Source organism: Bombina bombina, chromosome 5 (assembly GCF_027579735.1).
Source record: "Bombina bombina isolate aBomBom1 chromosome 5, aBomBom1.pri, whole genome shotgun sequence".
Classification (NCBI taxonomy): domain Eukaryota; kingdom Metazoa; phylum Chordata; class Amphibia; order Anura; family Bombinatoridae; genus Bombina; species Bombina bombina.
The window spans coordinates 1,082,119,176-1,082,139,587 of record NC_069503.1 but is presented as its reverse complement, the minus strand read 5'-3'; the positions used below and the strand labels follow the sequence as shown (position 1 = coordinate 1,082,139,587).

The following is a 20,412-nucleotide window of genomic DNA, read 5'->3' as shown; positions in this document are numbered from 1 at the left end:
ACGAATAAATTCCATCTTGAACAAATACAAAGATTTATCAGTATCAGAATGATGATGTTCATTTAAAAATTCATCTGAAAAAAGAGAAGTTTTAAAAGACTTATGTAAACTAGAAGGAGAAATAACAGACATAGCCTTCTTAATGGATTTAAAAAAATAAAATCTCTTATGTTTATCAGGAACACTCTGAAAATTAGATGTTGACGGAACAGCAACAGGTAATGTAACAGTACTAAAGGAAATTTTATCTGCATTAATAAGTTTGTCATGACATGCAATACAAACAACAGATGGAGAAACAGATACCAAAAATTATAGCAGATACACTTAGCTTGGTAGCTCCAGCACTAGACAGCGATTTTCCTGTAGTATCTTCTGACTCAGATGAAATGTGAGACATCTTGAAATATGTAAGACAAAAAAACAACATATAAAGCAAAATTGATCAAATTCCTTAAATGACAGTTTCAGGAATGGGAAAAAATGCCAAAGAACAAGCTTCTAGCAACCAGAAAGCAATGAAAAAATGAGACTAAAATAATGTGGAGACAAAAGCGACGCCCATATTTTTTAGCGCCAAATCAGACGCCCACATTATTTGGCGCCTAAATGCTTTTGGCGCCAAAAATGACGCCACATCCGGAACGCCGACATTTTTGGCGCAAAATAACGTCAAAAAATGACGCAACTTCCGGCGACACGTATGACGCCGGAAACGGAAAAGAATTTTTGCGCCAAAAAAGTCTGCGCCAAGAATGACGCAATAAAATGAAGCATTTTCAGCCCCCGCGAGCCTAACAGCCCACAGGGAAAAAAGAGTCAAATTTTTGAAGGTAAGAAAAAATGATTAATTCAAATGCATTATCCCAAATATGAAACTGACTGTCTGAAAAATAAGGAAAGTTGAACATTCTGAGTCAAGGCAAATAAATGTTTGAATACATATATTTAGAACTTTATAAACAAAGTGCCCAACCATAGCTTAGAGTGTCACAGAAAATAAGATTTACTTACCCCAGGACACTCATCTACATGTTTGTAGAAAGCCAAACCAGTACTGAAATGAGAATCAGCAGAGGTAATGGTATATATAAGAGTATATCGTCGATCTGAAAAGGGAGGTAAGAGATGAATCTCTACGACCGATAACAGAGAACCTATGAAATAGACCCCGTAGAAGGAGATCACTGCATTCAAATAGGCAATACTCTCCTCACATCCCTCTGACATTCACTGCACGCTGAGAGGAAAACCGGGCTCCAACTTGCTGCGGAGCGCATATCAACGTAGAATCTAGCACAAACTTACTTCACCACCTCCATCGGAGGCAAAGTTTGTAAAACTAAATTGTGGGTGTGGTGAGGGGTGTATTTATAGGCATTTTAAGGTTTGGGAAACTTTGCCCCTCCTGGTAGGAATGTATATCCCATACGTCACTAGCTCATGGACTCTTGCTAATTACATGAAAGAAATGGGTCTATGCTTTTTCAAATAAAGATAGCAGGAGAGCAAAGAAAAAAATATAATAGGAGTCAATTAAAAAGTTGCTTAAAATTGCCTGCTCTACCTGAATAATGAAAAAAAAAGGGTTTTGTGTCCCTTTAATAGCTTTACATATGGATTGGATTTTTATTGTGAAGAAATTTCACTTGCATATTTTTAGAAAGCTGGTACAATTAGAAAACCAAAACCATCAAAATACTAGACATTGTTAGATCTCATTTAGAAGAAGAAACCCTGAGGTAAGACTAGTTAAATGTTGTTTCACTTCTGGCATTTTGCATTAAACTATAGCTATTTACTTTCATTAATTGGTCAACAATCATTTGGTACCTGTGTTGTAAATGAAAGAATATTCTATTAAACATTAGATGGTTATTATCAGCAATTTGTAGCTATTTGCTATCAACATTTATTTCTGTCTGCATCTCCTCCTTGCTCAGAATATGTATTTAAATAATATTCCATTCATGCTAAGACATCAGTGTATCAGTTTTTTAACGGTTTCTTTTGAATCATGTTTTTTTTTGTTGCTAAAATTGCACAATACCTTGCTGACATGCTGGCAAAATGCAGGAACAGCAATCATCTGACTGAGGAAGTTGAGATAAGCTGCTACAAGGGCCATTATGCTACAGCGGTTAAACATTGGAAGGTTGTCTTCATTGGTAATAGCCATATCCTGGTGAGAAAACAAAAGACTAAGGACATAAACAATACTACAGAATAACATTAAAGGATAGAGTTCCATAGAGTGTAATGCGAGATAAGTGATGTATCCAGTCATACGATATAACATTCGATGAGAAATGATATGTAAAAAATCAGTTTTAAGTAGTTTAGAATCCATATATCACATTTAGGTTTTTTTAACTGCTGCGTAATAAGTTAAAATGTGGACTATATGTAAAGTGTTTAAGAACTTTAACAAAGCTTACAGAACTCATAAACAAATGCATCATAGATGACCAGGACATGTGCTCAAGCACCACAAGTTTTTTGTAGGAGGAGAAAAAAAACTGCTCTGTTTAACATATTGCTAAAGTGAATTAATGAAGGAAAATTATACCACTACTGTTGGGTACTTGGCCTTTTACCAAAGACGTAGGGATGCCAAGGTTCATTCCACAGAAGACATGGACAGGGTACAGTAACCCACAAACAGAGCAGGTAGGCAGCTTGAGAATCCTTAACACTAACCTGAGCTAAATGAGTGAGTGTAACCATCAATATATATTTTTAGAGAATCAGTCACAGTCCATAAATCCATTGGATACTCCTTCCAAATATAAAGGGGTACAAAGTCACAAGTGGGGGGCCCTACAGTGGTTAAGGGGATAGGTGTCCCTTGCAGTCATTAGAATGTTACTTTTTTACTGTCTAAAAGAAGCACTTTAGTTGGAGCAGACCCCTACATGAGCCTACCTTACTCCTAATAGGCAAAATTGGAACTGAACCAAATGGCATTGGTAGATGTATATACAGGGGAGGAATCCACTCTCTCATATTTTTGAAAAGCGTTTCTACCATCTCTAGTGGCCAGAGGCCATTTACTGAATTGTGCTGATATAAGACTATGAGAGTGAAAGAAAATTTGCAAGACTGAGAAGGAAATGGGGGGGGGCAAAGACAAAGGAGGGGGGTGGTGCAGGAAGTCATGGGAAGAAAGAGAAAAGGAAAATTAGAGTGGAAACGGTTGAGTGGGGCAAAGAAAGGGACACAAATAAAAAGATGACAGAGGAAAACCAAGAATAAACATGAGGATTTTTTTTATTTTATATAAATTGTCATTTACATTACAGGGAGATTCCAGTGAAAAAAATTGCATGAAATTCCTGCAATGCTGATGCTGCAACTCTATGTATTTAACCCCCACAAAGATAAAATCCGAAAGGACTGCAGCTGCTGAGGGAAACAGCTGGTGACTGGCTGAGATCATACGACTGCCTCTGCCGACTGGTTCATGGAATGTTTCCTGATCGGGACCAGACATTTTCTGTGCACCGAAGTGACTTTAACTATGTGTTTAACCCACAAAGGGGTTTAAAAACAAAGATGCAGTGTCAATAGTGCAAAAATGGCATGCTCTACAAAACTAGAGCATAACATTTTTGTACTAGAATGTCTTAGTTTAAGGGAAGTGGGGGGGCTGTTGAGGATTATTATTATTATTATTGTTTATTTATGAAGGGCCAACATATTACACAGCACTAACATTAAAGGAATACTGAATCCATTTTTTTTTTCTTTCGTGATTCAGATAGAGCATGCAATTTTAAGCAACTTTCTAATTTACTCCTATTATCAATTTTTCTTTATTCTCTTCCTAACTTTATTTGAAAAAGAAGGCATCTAAGCTTTTGACTTGGTTCAATACTCTGGACAGCACTTTTTTATTGGTGGATGAATTTATCCACCAATCAGCAAGGACAACCCAGGTTGTTCATCAAAAATGGGCCGGCATCTAAACTTACATTCTTGCATTTCAAATAAAGATACCAAGAGAATGAAGACAATTTGATAATAGGAGTAAATTAGAAAGTTGCTTAAAATGTCATGCTCTATCTGAATCGCGAAAGAAAAAATTTGGGTTCAGGGTCCCTTTAAGTATACAGTTATGGAGTACAATTATAACAGACATTTACATAAATTCATAAGTATATAGTTATGGAGTACAATAATCAGAACACATTTACATATACATAAGGGTAGAGGGTCCTGCCCTTGAGTCACTGTAAGCTGTAAAACATCTTTACATAAAATGATCAAGAGGACAGGTGGACCCGTGAGCCTACATTCTAAAGGAAGTACATGGGGAAGTTGAAGGAGAGGGAAATAACATAATTTATGTAAGAACTTTCCTGATAAATTTATTTCTTTCATGGTGGCAAGAGTCCATGAGCTAGTGACGTATGGGATATAAACAAATGTGGTATAGGAGCGCCAAAAGGCTTAGGTATACAACAGGTATAAAATTAAAAAATGTAATACATCCCAATAGGATGCTAATTATCGATAGTTAAGCCAATAGGTAAATTCTCATACATATACATAAATGATTACTACCAACCATGAGGGTTAGATATAAGGGGGAGAAACAAGACCAAATTGATCTTGGTAAAGTGGTTCAGAGACTAATCGAGTATAAAAAGATATATTTAATAGATAAAATAAGCAATAGTGTTACAATAGTATAAAAACCGAAAAAGTCAATATAAGATATAATAGAGATACAACAAATGCAATAAAAAATCTGGTTACAGACAAGACGATTAAGATGGATAAGTGTAAATGACCTTGGATTACAATATAATTAAAATATCAGATTACAGTGTAATAATGTGAAAAAAAATCAAATAGCCATCAAGGAATATAAATATCTCTAAATCAATACCGGTATGATTGGGGGATGGGTGTGTATGGTGGAAAAAAATGGCCAGTGTACAAATAATGCCAATAAAATTGTGTCAATATATCAGTGTAAATTCCAAAACACAGGAAGAAACAAAATGTTACAAAAATAGAAACAATGTGCGATCAGCAGACCTAGTGTAAAAAATATAACAAGTGATTTCGTAGAGTAGCCAGTTGGGTCCTAATTAGGAAACCCCAAACAGATTAAAAAAAACGTTAAAACGTGAATATAATCCAATAGTGATGCAAAGTCTATCCAAATTAGAAGAGTGTTACAAAATCTAAATGATTCAAATTACAATATACTTCTGGTGTCCAAATAAAAATATAGATAGTCCCAAAAAATATGAATCCTGCGCACCAAAATTTCAATTGCCTAAAGAAAGAGAAACAAACAAGCGATATACAAATTGTATTTGGGGTTGAATCTATTGGTAAATAAACTCACCCAAATATAGTGGTCCTGGAATAATATTGAGCCTCACAAATCCTGCTTTAGAATTCCGTCTACGCATTTCAGCCATTAGATAGGGCCTTTTTCAAGACATAGTGAGGCTCAAGGTTTACTGACCTTATATACAGTAAGAACCAAAAAGAAAAAACTGGCACTACACTGTAAATGTTGGTGAGATAGGAATAATATATAATTCCGGTGCTGCCCCTTAAAGATAACAAGATTGGATAATACAGGACTCGTTTGAACAATGAATGTGTAACATTGAGAAAGGCTAATATATAGCCGAAACGCGTTTGTACAGCACTTTCTAAACTGGCCATCCTTTCACTCCAGCCACCTGATGCCGATGTTTCCTATCGGCCAGAAAACAGAGGAGTGATAGGTGGCCATTATTCTTTTAACGTTTGTTAAATAGGTGGTTGTGGGTAGTTTAAATTGATTATCAGGGATGTTTATCCTGGTTTTAACCATTTAACATTAAAGTATGAATGTTTTTAAACCTTATTACTAAATATTGAGTGAGAGTGAGTGCTACATTAACCCCTTACTTTCCTGTCCTGTATTATCCAATCTTATATACAGTAGGTAATCCAATCAGATGGAGAGATTGGCCTGTGTGAATGGCGCCAAAAAATCATAACTCGGGCCGCTCTTGCGGCAAAATCTCACGTCACTTCTGGTTTGTGCCAAATGATGCCATATCCGGTTTATACGTTACTTCCGGTTAAACTATTTCCGGCTGTAATGGTTTTCGGAAGCCATATTTGTAGTGGGCATGTGGAAATTATCTAGACTAATATACTAGATTCCGCCGTTATGGAGAAGGGGGTTATTACCTTGCCATTAAATGATATCGGAGGCCAGAAAGAATCTTAAACTAAATAATAAATGTATCTAAAATACAAATGGAAATAAATAATGTTAAAAAAGTAAAAAATCTAAAAATCTAAATGAGATATTAGACCTTACAAGGATATACTATATTACTTTATATATTGCTAAGAAAATATATATTAGTTGTTAGAACTAGTTAAAACTTATGGATTTTAAGCTCAATATTCTCCAGGACTTATATTGATGCAAGGATGTATCAAAAATACACAAATACAAATTATAGACTAGAGCATCCATATAATATACTATAAGAACCAAACTTAGATGGAAAGTATATGTTTAACAGAGGGATAGGCTAGTATGATAATACATGTTCTGTCTACTCAGTTATCCTAATACTAGGGGATAGGTTCTTGTTAAATTATATTAATCAAAAAACAGGAAGTGTTGGGAAAGAGAGAGGGTGAATCACAGAATAGATGGACCATTTCAAAAATTTGCATTTAATCCCTTAGGGTGAATGCAATCTAGATTGAAAATCCAGTTAGATTCGGTCCTAAGCATTCTTAGTTCCATATCACCTCCTCTTCAATCTTTAGACAATTTACTTATCCCCATATATTTGAAACTTTTGTCACTCCCTCCATGTACTTCCTTAAAGTGTTTGTAAATTGGCAAGTCGACTTTCTTCCACTTAATCTGTAATAGGTGCTCTCGGATCCTATCTTTAGTTTCCGTGTGGTCTGTCCCACATATTGCAGGCCACACCCACATTCAATGAGGTAGATAAACTGATCTGTGCACCTAATTGTTTGCTTGATATTAAATATCTCATTAGAGACCTTGGATTTAAATGTCTCAGATTTTCTTCCGTGTGTACATGCTTCACAAAGATGACACGGAAAGAAGCCATATAGCTTCTTACACATTATTCCCATAGAGTTTATGGATTTATTACTTTTGGGGACACTAGGAGCTAAGATTGATTTTAAATTATTAGCTTTCCTATAGATGAACTGGGGTTGTTCTGTAAGATGCTCACCTATAATATCATCATCCCTAAGAAGGTGCCAATGTCACTTTATTATATCTTCAATAGTTTTTTTTTTCACTATATTGAGTGATCATCCATATTCGTGGCTGATTTTGATTTATAAGTTAGGAGGGTATTCCTTTCTATACTACTTATCTCAGAGATGGTTTTATCTATGAAAGTTTCATCATAACCTCTCTCCAGAAATCTAGCCTTAAGTACCAAAGACTGCTCATGCTACATTTCTTTACTGGAACACTTCTTCTTAATTTGCATGAGTTGTCCCTTGGGGATGTTGGAAATCCACTTTCTGTGATGGCAGCTGGTCTGATGTATATTGTTATTACAGTCCACCTCCTTGAAAAAGGTTGATGTCTCAATCTTTCCATTTTTCACCCAAATATCCAAATCTAGGAAAGTAATGTGTTCTTTGCTGGAATGGTGGGAAAATTTAAGGATCATTTGATTAAGGCTCATGACCTCTAATGTGTGTCTTAGGTCTTCAAGACTGCCTTTACAAACCATAAGCAAATCGTCAATATATCTCTTATACAGGATCAGGTCCGTACAAGTTGGGCAAGAGTCCCAGAATATTGTTTCCCATCTGACTATGTATAAATTGTCATAGCTAGGCGTGAACCTGGTCCCCATAGCTGTACCACATATTTGACGATAGAACACTTTCTCACAATAGAAATAATTATGTCTTAATATATAGTCTATGTCTTTAAGTATGAATGTCTTTTGTGCCTGAGGCATATTCATATCCTTATCTAGATAGTATTCCACAGACTCTAGGCCCTCTTTATGTGGGATACAGGTATACAGTGATGTCACATCACTGGCAACCATTATATAACTGTCATCCCACTCTATATTCTTCAATAAGTTTAGGACCTTGCTGGAGTCCCTTAGAAAAGATGGTAAAGCTCTGACATATGTCTGCAGATTTTTATCTATATACTACGATAGATTGCTGGACAAAGAGTCTATATCGATATGATTGGTCTCCCTAGTGGGTTGTCCAATCTTTTATGAATTTTTGGCAAATAGTAGAACACTGGTTTCTAGGAGTATGTTATCAAGTGTTCTCTTATATTCACCCGTTGGATCGGATCTCAAGATTTCGTAGGTCTCTGTGTCCTTGAGGATCCTTTTGGATTCTTTGAGGTAATCCATTTTATTTAATATCACTATCCCACCACCTTTGTCGGCTGCTTTAATGACAATATCTTTATTGTATTCGAGTTTCGATATGGTGTTAAGTTGTTTCTTGCCGAGATTCTTTTTATACTGATTTCCTGATTTCAATTTTCTAATGTCATTGCAGACCATAGTTTTAAATGTTTCGATAGCTGGTCCTTTGCAATGACCAATCATACCAGTATTGATTTAGAGATATTTATATTTCTTGATGGCTATTTGATTTTTTTCACATTATTACACTGTAATCTGATATTTTAATTATATTGTAATCCAAGGTCATTTACACTTATCCATCTTAATCGTCTTGTCTGTAACCAGATTTTTTATTGCATTTGTTGTATCTCTATTATATCTTATATTTACTTTTTCTGTTTCTAAACTATGGTAACACTATTGCTTATTTTAACTATTAAGTATATTTAATCTTTTTATACTCGATTAGTCTCTGAACCACTTTACCAAGATCCATTTGGTCTTGTTTCTCCCCCTTCTATCTAACCCTCATGGTTGGTAGTAACCATTTATGTATATGTATGAGAATTTACCTATTGGATTAACTATCGATAATTAGCATCCTATTGGGATGTATTACAATTTTTAATTTTATACCTGTTGTATACCTAAGCCTTTTGGCGCTCCTATAATGCATTTGTTTGGAATCTCTTTTTTAGGACCCAGTAAGGGGGTCTTTTTTATAGTGTAGCTCGTATACATACTCAGGCGCCAGTCACTATATAATCTAGACAACACACGTATGGGATATACATTCCTACCAGGAAGCAAAGTTTCCGAAAACCTCAAATGCCTATAAATACACCTCCCACCTCATGCATACCTCAGTTTAACGTATAGCCAAGTTAGTGAGGTGTAAAAGGAGTAAAAGCATAAAAAAAGAGGAACAGGATATATAAAGTGCTTTATATAAAAAAATCATAACCCCAACAAAACTGGGTGGGTCTCATGGACTTTTGCCACCAAGAAAGAAATTTATCAGGTAAGTTTTTACATAAATTATGTTTTCTTTCATATAGATGGCAAGAGTCCATGAGCTAGTGACATATGGGATATAATACCCAAGATGTGGAAGTCCACGAGTCACTAGAGAGGGAGGGATAAAATAAAAAACAGAATTTATGTTTACCTGATAAATTTCTTTCTCCAACGGTGTGTCCGGTCCACGGCTTCATCCTTACTTGTGGGATATTCTCTTCCCCTACAGAAAATGGCAAAGAGAGCACCCAGCAAGAGCTGTCCATATAGCTCCCCCTCTGGCTCCGCCCCCCAGTCATTCGACTGACGGTTAGGAGAAAAAGGAGAAACTATAGGGTGCCGTGGTGACTGTAGTGTATAAAGAAAGACATTTTTCAAACCTGGTTAAAAACCAGGGCGGGCCGTGGACCGGACACACCGTTGGAGAAAGAAATTTATCAGGTAAACATAAATTCTGTTTTCTCCAACATTGGTGTGTCCGGTCCACGGCTTCATCCTTACTTGTGGGAACCAATACCAAAGCTTTAGGACACGGATGAAGGGAGGGAGAAAACCAGGTTACCTAAATGGAAGGCACCACAGATTGCAAAACCTTTCTCCCAAAAATAGCCTCCAAAGAAGCATAAGTATCGAATTTGTAAAATTTGGCAAAAGTATGCAGAGAAAACCAAGTCGCTGCCTTACAGATCTGATCAACAGAAGCCTCGTTCTTGAAAGCCCATGTGGAAGCCACAGCTCTAGTAGAATGAGCTGTAATTCGTTCAGGAGGCTGCCGTCCGGCAGTCTCATAAGCCAATCGGATGATGCTTTTCAGCCAAAAAGAAAGAGAGGTAGCAGTAGCTTTCTGCCCTCTCCTCTTACCAGAATACACAACAAACAAAGATGATGTCTGTCTGAAATCCTTTGTTGCTTCTAAAAAGAACTTTAAAGCACGGACCACATCTAGATTGTGTAACAAGCGTTCCTTCTTTGAAACTGGATTCGGACACAGAGAAGGAACAACAATTTCCTGGTTAATATTCCTGTTGGAAACGACCTTTAGAAGAAAACCAGGCTTGGTACGTAAAACTACCTTATCTGTATGGAATACCAGATAGCGAGAAGTACACTGCAAAGCAGATATTTCAGAAACTCTTCTAGCAGAAGAAATAGCAACCAAAAACAGAACTTTCCAAGATAGTAACTTAATATCTATGGAATGCATGGGTTCAAACGGAACCCCCTGAAGAACTGAAAGAACTAAATTTAGACTCCAAGGAGGAGTCATGGGTCTGTAAACAGGCTTGATTCTAACTAACGCCTGTACAAACGCCTGTACATCTGGCACTGCTGCCAGACGTTTGTGTAACAAAACAGACAGAGCAGATATCTGTCCTTTTAAGGAACTAGCTGACAAACCTTTGTCCAGACCTTCTTGGAGAAAGGAAAGTATCCTAGGAATTTTCATTTTACTCCAAGGGAATCCCTTGGATTCACACCAACGGATATATTTTTGCCATATCTTATGGTAAATCTTCCTAGTTACAGGTTTTCTGGCTTGAACCAGAGTATCTATGACTGTATCTGAAAACCCACGCTTAGATAGAATCAAGCGTTCAATTTCCAAGCAGTCAGTTGGAGAGAGACTAGATTTGGATGTTCGAACGGACCTTGTACTAGAAGATCCTGCCTCAAAGGTAGCTTCCATGGTGGAGCCGATGACATATTCACCAGGTCTGCATACCAAGTCCTGCGTGGCCACGCAGGGGCTATTAGAATCACCGAGGCCTGCTCCTGTTTGATCCTGGCTACAAGCCTGGGAAGGAGAGGAAACGGTGGAAATACATAAGCTAGGTTGAACGACCAAGGCGCCACTAATGCATCCACCAGTGTCGCCTTGGGATCCCTGGATCTGGACCAGTATCGAAGAACCTTTGCGTTCTGGCGAGACGCCATCAGATCCATATCTGGAATGCCCCATAGTTGAGTTAACTGGGCAAAAACCTCCGGGTGGAGTTCCCACTCCCCCGGATGAAAAGTCCGACGACTCAAATAATCCGCCTCCCAGTTTGGGTATCGGAAAGGCATCAGCGTGCACTGGGACCTCTAAGAATTTGTCCATCTTGCACAATTTCTCTGGAATTACCAAAGAATCACAGTCATCAAGAGTAGTTAGGACCTCCTTAAGCAGGGCGCGGAGATGTTCTAACTTAAATTTAAATTTTACAACATCAGTGTCTGCCTGCTGAGAAACTTTTCCTGAATCAGAAATTTCCCCCTCAGACAGGCCCTCCCTCACTGCCAATTCAGATTGATGTGAGGGTATAACTGATAAATTGTCCTCAGCGCCAACCTGCTCATCTTCTGTATTTAAAACTGAGCTGTCGCGCTTTCTAGGGTAGGATGGCAGTTTGGATAACAGATTTGCTATTGAATTATCCATTACTGCTGTTAACTGTTGCATAGTAACAAGTATTGGCACGCTAGATGTACTAGGTATCGCCTGCGCGGGCAAAACTGGTGTTAACACAGATGGAGAGGATGAGGAACTATCCCCACTACCTTCATTAGAAGAATCATCTTGGGCAATCTTATTCAATGTGGCAGTACTGTCCATACTTTGTTTGGACGCTATGACACAATTTGCACAAACATTAATTGGGGGAACCCCCTTGGCTTTCATACACACAGAACATAAGCCATCTGAAGGTATAGACATGTTAGACAGAATTTGGCAGGCTAATAATGCAATAAAAGCGTTTTTAAAGAAAAGCGTTACTGTCCATTTACATAATAAACAGGCACACTTTATTTCTGATATATTGAAAAACAATGAAGACAATGTCCGATTTTTACAAAATTTTTACCCCAGAGTCCTAATGCCCTGAAAGTATTGCACACCAAGTTTCAAGACTTTAACCCTTAAAATGAGCAAACCGGAGCTATTTGTTCAATTAGACAATTTTAGTACACTACAATCACAGCCACAGCCTTGCTGTGGCTTTTTACCTTCCCTGAGAGTTATTCAGAAATGAAATATACCTTCCAGAGTCCGATTTAGGATGCCACAGGACCCCTCACATGAAGCTGCATGCACTGCCATGAAAGTAAACTGCGCAATTGAGGCGTGAAAATGGGGCCTCCTTCCTCTGCATACCAGAGTGAAGGGGCCTTCCTGACTGAAATAGCCGTCTAACTCAATGCCAGGCGATAAAAAACGTTCCCAAAGTGCTTTTAAGTGCACAAAACACTCTAAATGCCATTAAAATATGAAATAAAACAATCGATTTAGCCCACAATAGTGTCAACCAGTGTATATCCCATTTGTAAGCCTTAATCTGTTATGAGTCTGAGAAAATGGCTTACTTACCCCTTAAGGGAAAAATGACAGTCTTCTACCATTAGCATGTCTTGTTAGAAATATGACTGATCATACCTTGAGCAGAAAAGTCTGCAAACTGTTCCCCCCAACTGAAGTTCACAAACCGGCACTATTTTAAAATAACAAACTCTTGATAGAAGAATAAAAAAAAACTACAACACCACATACTCTTTACCATCCCCGTGGAGATGCTACCTGTTCAGAGCAGCAAAGAGAATGACTGGGGGGCGGATCCAGAGGGGGAGCTATATGGACAGCTCTTGCTGGGTGCTCTCTTTGCCATTTCCTGTAGGGGAAGAGAATATCCCACAAGTAAGGATGAAGCCGTGGACCGGACACACCAATGTTGGAGAAACAGCTATTCCCGCTGAGTTTTCTTAAAAATTCAAAAAACATAAATCAAAGGCACTACAATCAAACTGAGACAGCTGCCTGAAGAACCTTTCTACCAAAAGCTGCTTCCGAAGAAGCAAAAACATCAAAATGGTAAAATTTAGTAAATGTATGCAAAGAAGACCAAGTGGCTGCTTTGCAGATTTGATCAACTGAAACTTCATTCTTGAAAGCCCAAGATCTTGTAGAATGAGATGTAATTCTCTGACTGCTCTGCCTCTAAATAAGCTTTGCGATTTAGAAGTTTCAACCAAAATGCCAAAGAAATAGCAGAGGCTTTCTGACCTTTTCTGGAACTAAAAAAAAAAAAATAACAAATAGACTAGAAGTCTTTCTGAAATCTTTAGTAGCCTCAACATAAAATTTCAAAGCTCTAAACTCATCCAAAGAATGTAAAGACCTTTCAAGAGTATTCTTAGAATTAGGACACAAGGAAGGAAAAATAATTTCCCTATTGAAATTCCCAATTTTAGGAAAAAATTTAACGAAGACCGCAAAACAGCTTTATCTTGATGGAAAATCAGATAAGGAGACTTGCAAGAGAGAGCAAACAATTCAGAAACTCTTCTAACAGAAGAGATAGCCAAGAGAAATAACACTTTCCAAGAAAGTAGTTTAATGTCCAAAGAATAAATAGGCTCAAAAAGAGGAGCCTGCAAAGTATTTAATACCAAATTTAGACTGCAAGGAGGAGAGATAGATTTAATAACGGTTTGATACGAGTCAAAGTCTGTACAAAACAGTTAACATCACTAAGATTAGCAATCTTTCTGTAAAATAAAACAGAAAGAGCAGAGATTTGTCCTTTCAAAGTATTGGCAGACAAACCTTCCTGAAGAAACTGTAGAATCCTAAGAATTCTAAAAGAATGCCAAGAATAATCATGAGTGCAACACCATGAAATATAGGTTTTCCAAACCATGTGATATATCTTCCTTGAAACAAGCTTACGAGCCTGTATCATAGTGTTAATCACAGATTTAGAGAAACCTCTATGACTAAGGACTAAGCGCTTTAATTTCCATGCCTTCAAATTTAGAGATTTGAGATCCAGATGGAATAACGAGCCTTGAGACAGAAGGTCTGGTCTTAGAGGAAGTGACCAAGGTTGGCAACTGGACATTTGGACAAGGTCCGCATACCAGAACCTGTGAGGCGATGATGGTGCTATCAGAAACACATAAGATTGTTCCATAATAATCTTTGAGATCACTCCCAGAGGTGAAAAAATGTAAGCAGGTTGGTAAAACCATGGAACTGCTAGAGCATTCATCAATTCCGCCTGAGGATCCCTGGACCTGGAGAGGTATCTGGGAAGTTTCTTGTTTAGACGAAAGGCCATCAGATCTATGTCTGGAAGACCCCACATCTGCACAATCTGATAGAACACATCTGGATGGAGAAACCACTCCCCGGATGTAGAATCTGATGGCTGAGATAATCCGCTTCCAAATAGTCTACACCTGGTATATGAATCAGTTATTAGACAAGAGTTGGATTCAGCCCAATAAAGTATTAGAGAGACTTCTTTCATTGCTAGGGGGCTGCGAGTCCCCCATTGATGATTGACATATGCCACTGTTGTGACATTGTCTGTCTGAAACCAAATATACGGTTCTCTCTTTAATAGAGGCCAAGCCTGAAGAGCTCTGAAAATAGAACGGAGTTCTAATATTGATTAGTAACCTCGTCTCTCGAGGATTCCAAACTCCTTGTGCTGTCAGAGACCCCCAGACAGCTCCCCAACCTGTGAGACTTCTGTTGTGATCACAGTCCAGGTAGGAAGAACAAAATAGGCCTCTTGAACAATAAGGTGCTGGTTTAACCACCAAGTCAGAAAAAGTTGAGTGATGGGATTTAAGTATATTAGTTGTGATATCTGAGTAGAATCCCTGCACCATTGGTGCAACATGCAAAGCTGTAGAGGTCTCATATGAAAACAAGCAAAAAGGATTGCGTCCCATGCTGCAATCATGAGACCTAAAACTTCCATGCACATAGCCACTGAAGGGCATTATAAGAGACTGAAGGTTTAGACAAGCTGAAACCATTCCCAAACGTCTCTGTTCTGTAAGGCATAGCGTCATGGACACTGAATCTATCTGGAAACTTAAAAAGGTGACCTTTGTCTGAGAAATCAAGAAACTCTTTAGTAAATTTATCCTCCAAACATGTCTTTGAAGAAACAACACAAATTGTTTTGTGTGAAATTCTCTAAATGAAAAGGATTGAGTTAGTACCAATATATTATCCAAATAAGGAAACACTGCAATACCCTGCTCTCTGATTACAGATAGAAGGGCACCTAAAACTATTAAGAATGTTCTTGGTGCTGTTGCAAGGCCAAATGGAAGAGCAACAAATTGGTAATGCTTGTTTAGAAAAGAGAATCTCAGAAAACGATAGTGATCTGGATGAATCAAATTGTGAAGGTAAGGGTCCTGTAAGTCTATTGTGGACATGAAGTGACCTTGCTCAACAAAAGGCAGAATAGTCCTTATAGTCACCATCTTTAAAGTTGGGACTCTTACTAAACCATTTAAAGTTTTCAGATCCAAAATTGGTCTGAAATAATTTTCCTTCTTTGGTACAAAGAATAGATTTTAATAAAAAACCCAAATCCTTGTTCCTGCTGTGGAACTGGGATAATTATCCCTGAAAGTCCTAGATCTGAAAAACGTTTCAGAAAGACTTGAGCTTTTACTGGGCTTTTTGTTACATGGTTAAGAAAGAATCTTCCCAAAGGAGGTATTATTTTGAATCCTATTCGACACCCCTGAGAAATTATATTCTGAATCCACTCATTTTGGACAGAGTCTGTCCAAACTCTTTGAAATAGTTTAGTTTGCACCCTACCAGAAGAACTGGCTTGAGGGCCGTGCCTGATTCATAAAATGCTGCATGAAAGCTCTCTAAATGTTTTCTGAGAACACTGAATGACCTGGGGGGCGGAGATTTTAACAGCAATTTTGGCTGGATTTTTTGTTGAGAACATTTTTGGCTAAAAAAAAAATGGCACAAAATGATGACACGTCACCCTATGACATAAATGGCATCATCATATGCGCAACATGCAAAGCTGTAGTGGATTTCTAATACACCTATCACTCTAAAAAGCAGGAAAGAATTATGATTGTATATACAAAAAAATCCAAAATGTACCTAAATAAAGCCTAATGGATACTTCTATTACAGCTGCAAAAAATGCGATTACCAACATTCCATGAGACTAACATAATACACTGTACTTAGCATCCTAATTAATAAATAAATTACTAGCTCAAAAAAACCCTGTATGTTTTGCAGACTCTACCAACCTTGACAAATATTTAGCCACAAATAAAGTTGCTAAAAAAGAGCACTGAATTACTGACTCAAGGCATGTATACAAACAATATATAACAACTTTAGTTAAAAAGTGCCCAATCCATAGCTGAGAGTGTCTTATATAATAAAAGTATATACTTACCGTGTAAGACGCCCATCCACATATAGCAGACAGCCAAACCAGTACTGAAACATATCAGCAGAGGTAATGGTACAGGAGTATATTGCCGATCTATAAAGGGAGGCAGCAGATGAAGCCCTCTGACCGATTTACAGAGAGCCTTATGAATAGATTTCCCATAGGCGTAAACATGGTATCATCAGGCAAGACTCCCTTCACATCCCTCAAACACTGAACTTATAGAGGAACTGGGCATCAATATGCTTAAAAGCACTTTTCACAGAAGACATCACGCACATCATGCTTCACCACCTCCTAAGGAGGAAAAGTTTGTAAAACTGAGGTATGAGTGAGGTGGGAAGTGTGTATTTATAGGCATTTGAGGTTTGGGAAACTTTGCCCCCTCCTGGTAGGAATGTATATCCCATACGTCACTAGCTCATGGACTCAGGCCACCTATATGAAAGAAAGAAGTAGTAGAGACATCTTAAAAGTAAGTTGAAAGCATTCTTGAACAGGAACACTTGAAGTTTTTGAGAATAGAGGAAAGTCTGACTGAGCGATGCAATGAGTTCCGTATGATAAGTGCAGTTCTAGAAAAGTTTTCAGACGAAAGTGTGAGGAAGTAATGAGAGATGAGGAGAGAAGTAGGTTTTGGGCAGAACAGAGTGGGTGAGTTGGGGAGTAACTGAAAGCAAGAGAAGAAATATAAGAGGGTGGAGTGTTGGTGCAGGCTTTGTATGAAAGGGTCATAATTTGAGTCTAAGGGAAGTCAGTGGAGTTGTTGGTAAAGAGGTGCAGCAGATTTGGAGCAATGCTTCTGGTGAAGGTCAAGAGGTTGAGGGAGTGGGAGATAAATAGGTCATGAAAAGAGGTAAGTGTGTTGCATACAGTGCAAGAGTTCCATAGTGCACACGTAAATGGAGTGTGTGTCTTTGGGAGCATGGGATAGAAATGAGGTTATGTGTATTACATTTATCAAAGTTTCTATAAGGTGTATGTGATTGGGTAAGGGTGGGAATGAAGGAGGGTCCAGGATTTATAGAGATGTCTCTGGATACTAAAAGCAACAGGATGGTGAGAAAGAGTAGGTGAGGAGATTTGTAGCAGTGTGAGCATTTATGTGAGGTGGTGAAGTTTAGCGACAAAGATTTAAAATAAAAAGTAGTTTATGAGAGCTAAGGTAGGAACAAGAAATGAGAGAAGAGCCTATAAAAGTGCATGTGCAGAAGGGTAAGGTATGAATGAGTGAGCCTGTCTGTAAAGTAGGCATGATGTTGTAAAAGGGAAAAGCAAGCCAGAAAACGCATCACAATAGTAAGTGTAGAAAACAGTGATAACAAGGAAATATGTCTGTTTGCCTCAGTGCTAGTTCAAATCTTGTTCTATAATTCTTACTGCCATCACTTAACATATATTCAGATTTAAAAGTATAAACAATTACCCAGGAAGAGACAGCGGTGAAATATAAGTATTAAAACACATGTAAAAATAATAGAAAATGGCACGGTAGGATTTGTAAGGTTCAAATAAGATCATTATTTTACAATCATGTAAAGAAAGTGTTTATGGGAATATAGTATTATATGTATCATTCAAATAGCTTTTGGGCAGTGCCATTAAATCTGAATGTAACTATCTGGCAGCAGAATAGGAATTCTGTGCCAAAAACTGACAGCTTAATAAATAAGCAACAGTGGCTTTGAAAATAGCTTTTTCATTTAGTCATTACACATAACACTGGATAATAATTTGTAGGCCAACTGCTATGGTCCATAAAGTACTAGAGATTGGCAATGGGACAATAAATAACTATACAAATGTATCAGTTACTTTGTTCCAAAAACTTACTTGCAAAGCAATAGCCACTCTGATTAGATCAATGATGACGTCTTCATTAGCCAATTCTATTGTGACAAGAGCCAAGGTTGTATAAAGTAATTCATAGTTCTTTTGCACATTATCTTCTTCCTTACAGCCAAGGTAGATATGTCTGTACAACTGCTGTCCGTGCTATACAACAAGATAAAACATTTAAAGGTGTATATGCAAATAACCAAAAGGTTATACATCAGTCTAAAAATACAAAACAACTTTATTGTTCTGCTAACAAATGTGAAGAAGGCATTTCAAGTGAAATGCGTCATTCACAGCATTAAAACAATTTTAAAGGGACACTAAACACCTGCTTAAAATTTTCTAAACTGTTTCGGAGGAATCAAAATAAACTAATACACTGTTCTCAATGCTGTATGTTCATCTTACTACAAGCTCTTCATGAAAACTCTTCATATTTTCTATGCTTATCCACAGCTTGTATTTTCCTATCTATGGTGCCATCTTGTAACGTGCGTTCCCCCCCTCCCCTCTGCCACTGAACATCGGGCTGGTGATTGCTTCTTTCAGTTATAAACAGTGAGTGAAACAAAGACGGGAGATCTGTTCAGGGTACATACCATGTTGAAAACAGGTTTTATAAAATAAGAAGCACTGTATTACACATGCTCATTCACTGTAATGCATTGCAGTATATGAGGACAATTTGGCTGCCGTCAATAAGTTACATGACATCAGTGAGAGAAGAATTGTGCACACGTGTCATGTGACTGCAGTGCCTGTGTGGAACGCACGTTACAAGATGGCACCATAGATAGGAAAATACAAGCTGTGGATAAGCATAGAAAATATGAAGAGTCTTCTTGAAGAGCTTGTAGTAAGATGAACATATAGCATTGAGAACAGTGTATTAGTTTATTTTGATTCCTCCGAAACAGTTAGTCAGAAAATCTTAAGCAGGTGTTTAGTGTCCCTTTAACCATAGTCTGAAAGGAGAGATAGTAAAGGAGAGATACAATTTTCAGACCACAGATTTTATCCACATTTGAATAAAAAAATGGTCCTGTAATTCAATTATTAATTTCTTAGTGCCAACTTCTGGTTTCTTTTAGAATATGAATGTTATCGCTAAAAGTTTTTATAATGTAAAATACTGGATATTCCGGTGTCCACTCTCCCTCTAGGTATATTTATTATGCAGTACTGAGTTAAAGGGACATGACACCCACATTTTTTCTTTCATGATTTAGAAAGAGAATGCATTTTTAAACATCTTTCTAATTTACTTCTATTATCTAATTTGTTTTATTCTCTTGATATTCTTTGCTGAAAAGCATATCTAGATATGCTCAGTATCTGCTGATTGGTTGCTGCACATAGAAGCCTCATGTGATTGGCTCACCCATGTGCATTGTTTTTTCTTCAAATAAGGATATCTAAAAAATGAAGCAAAATAAATAATAGAAGTAAATTGTAATGTTGTTTAAATTTGTATTCTCTATCTGAATCATGAAAGAAAGATTTTGGGTTTAGTGGCCCTTTAAAGTAATTTCTATACTAGAAAGTTTTTTAAAAGTAAGAGAACTGCCAAAATTGGAATATTTGTGCAATATACACGTATTAGCAAAAATGCTTCTCATAACAGCTATCAGTGTTTCCATATTTCAAATTACATTATAGTTGACGCAACACATACCACCCACTGGCACTCTGAGCAGACCAGGTGATTGAATATGGGCACATGGGGCATACATGCATATGCTTTGTGCGCCCAAATCATTGGCGATACCTATATGAGCAGAAGTGATGATTGAAAGTGGGCACATGGGGCATATGTATGTGTGTGCCCACATCATTATAAAGTCTATCCCTGAAAAAGTAAATCACTTTTACTAGAAGCATTTGAATAAGAACATAGTATCACTTTTCACTATTATTTC

The 20,412-nt window shown here is 37.4% G+C and overlaps 1 protein-coding gene across 2 annotated transcripts in view; it reads right to left on the bottom strand.

Moving 5' to 3' along the window:
- EFR3A (EFR3 homolog A) overlaps positions 1-20,412 on the bottom strand; it is a 619,646-nt gene that overhangs the window by 103,080 nt on the left and 496,154 nt on the right. For both annotated transcript variants that reach the window (XM_053715365.1, XM_053715366.1), the window contains 2 exons: positions 18,488-18,649; positions 2,051-2,182 (listed from right to left, as the gene is read on the bottom strand). In XM_053715365.1, coding sequence (XP_053571340.1) covers positions 2,051-2,182; positions 18,488-18,649 — 294 coding nt within the window. The remainder of the gene's footprint in view (positions 1-2,050; positions 2,183-18,487; positions 18,650-20,412) is intronic.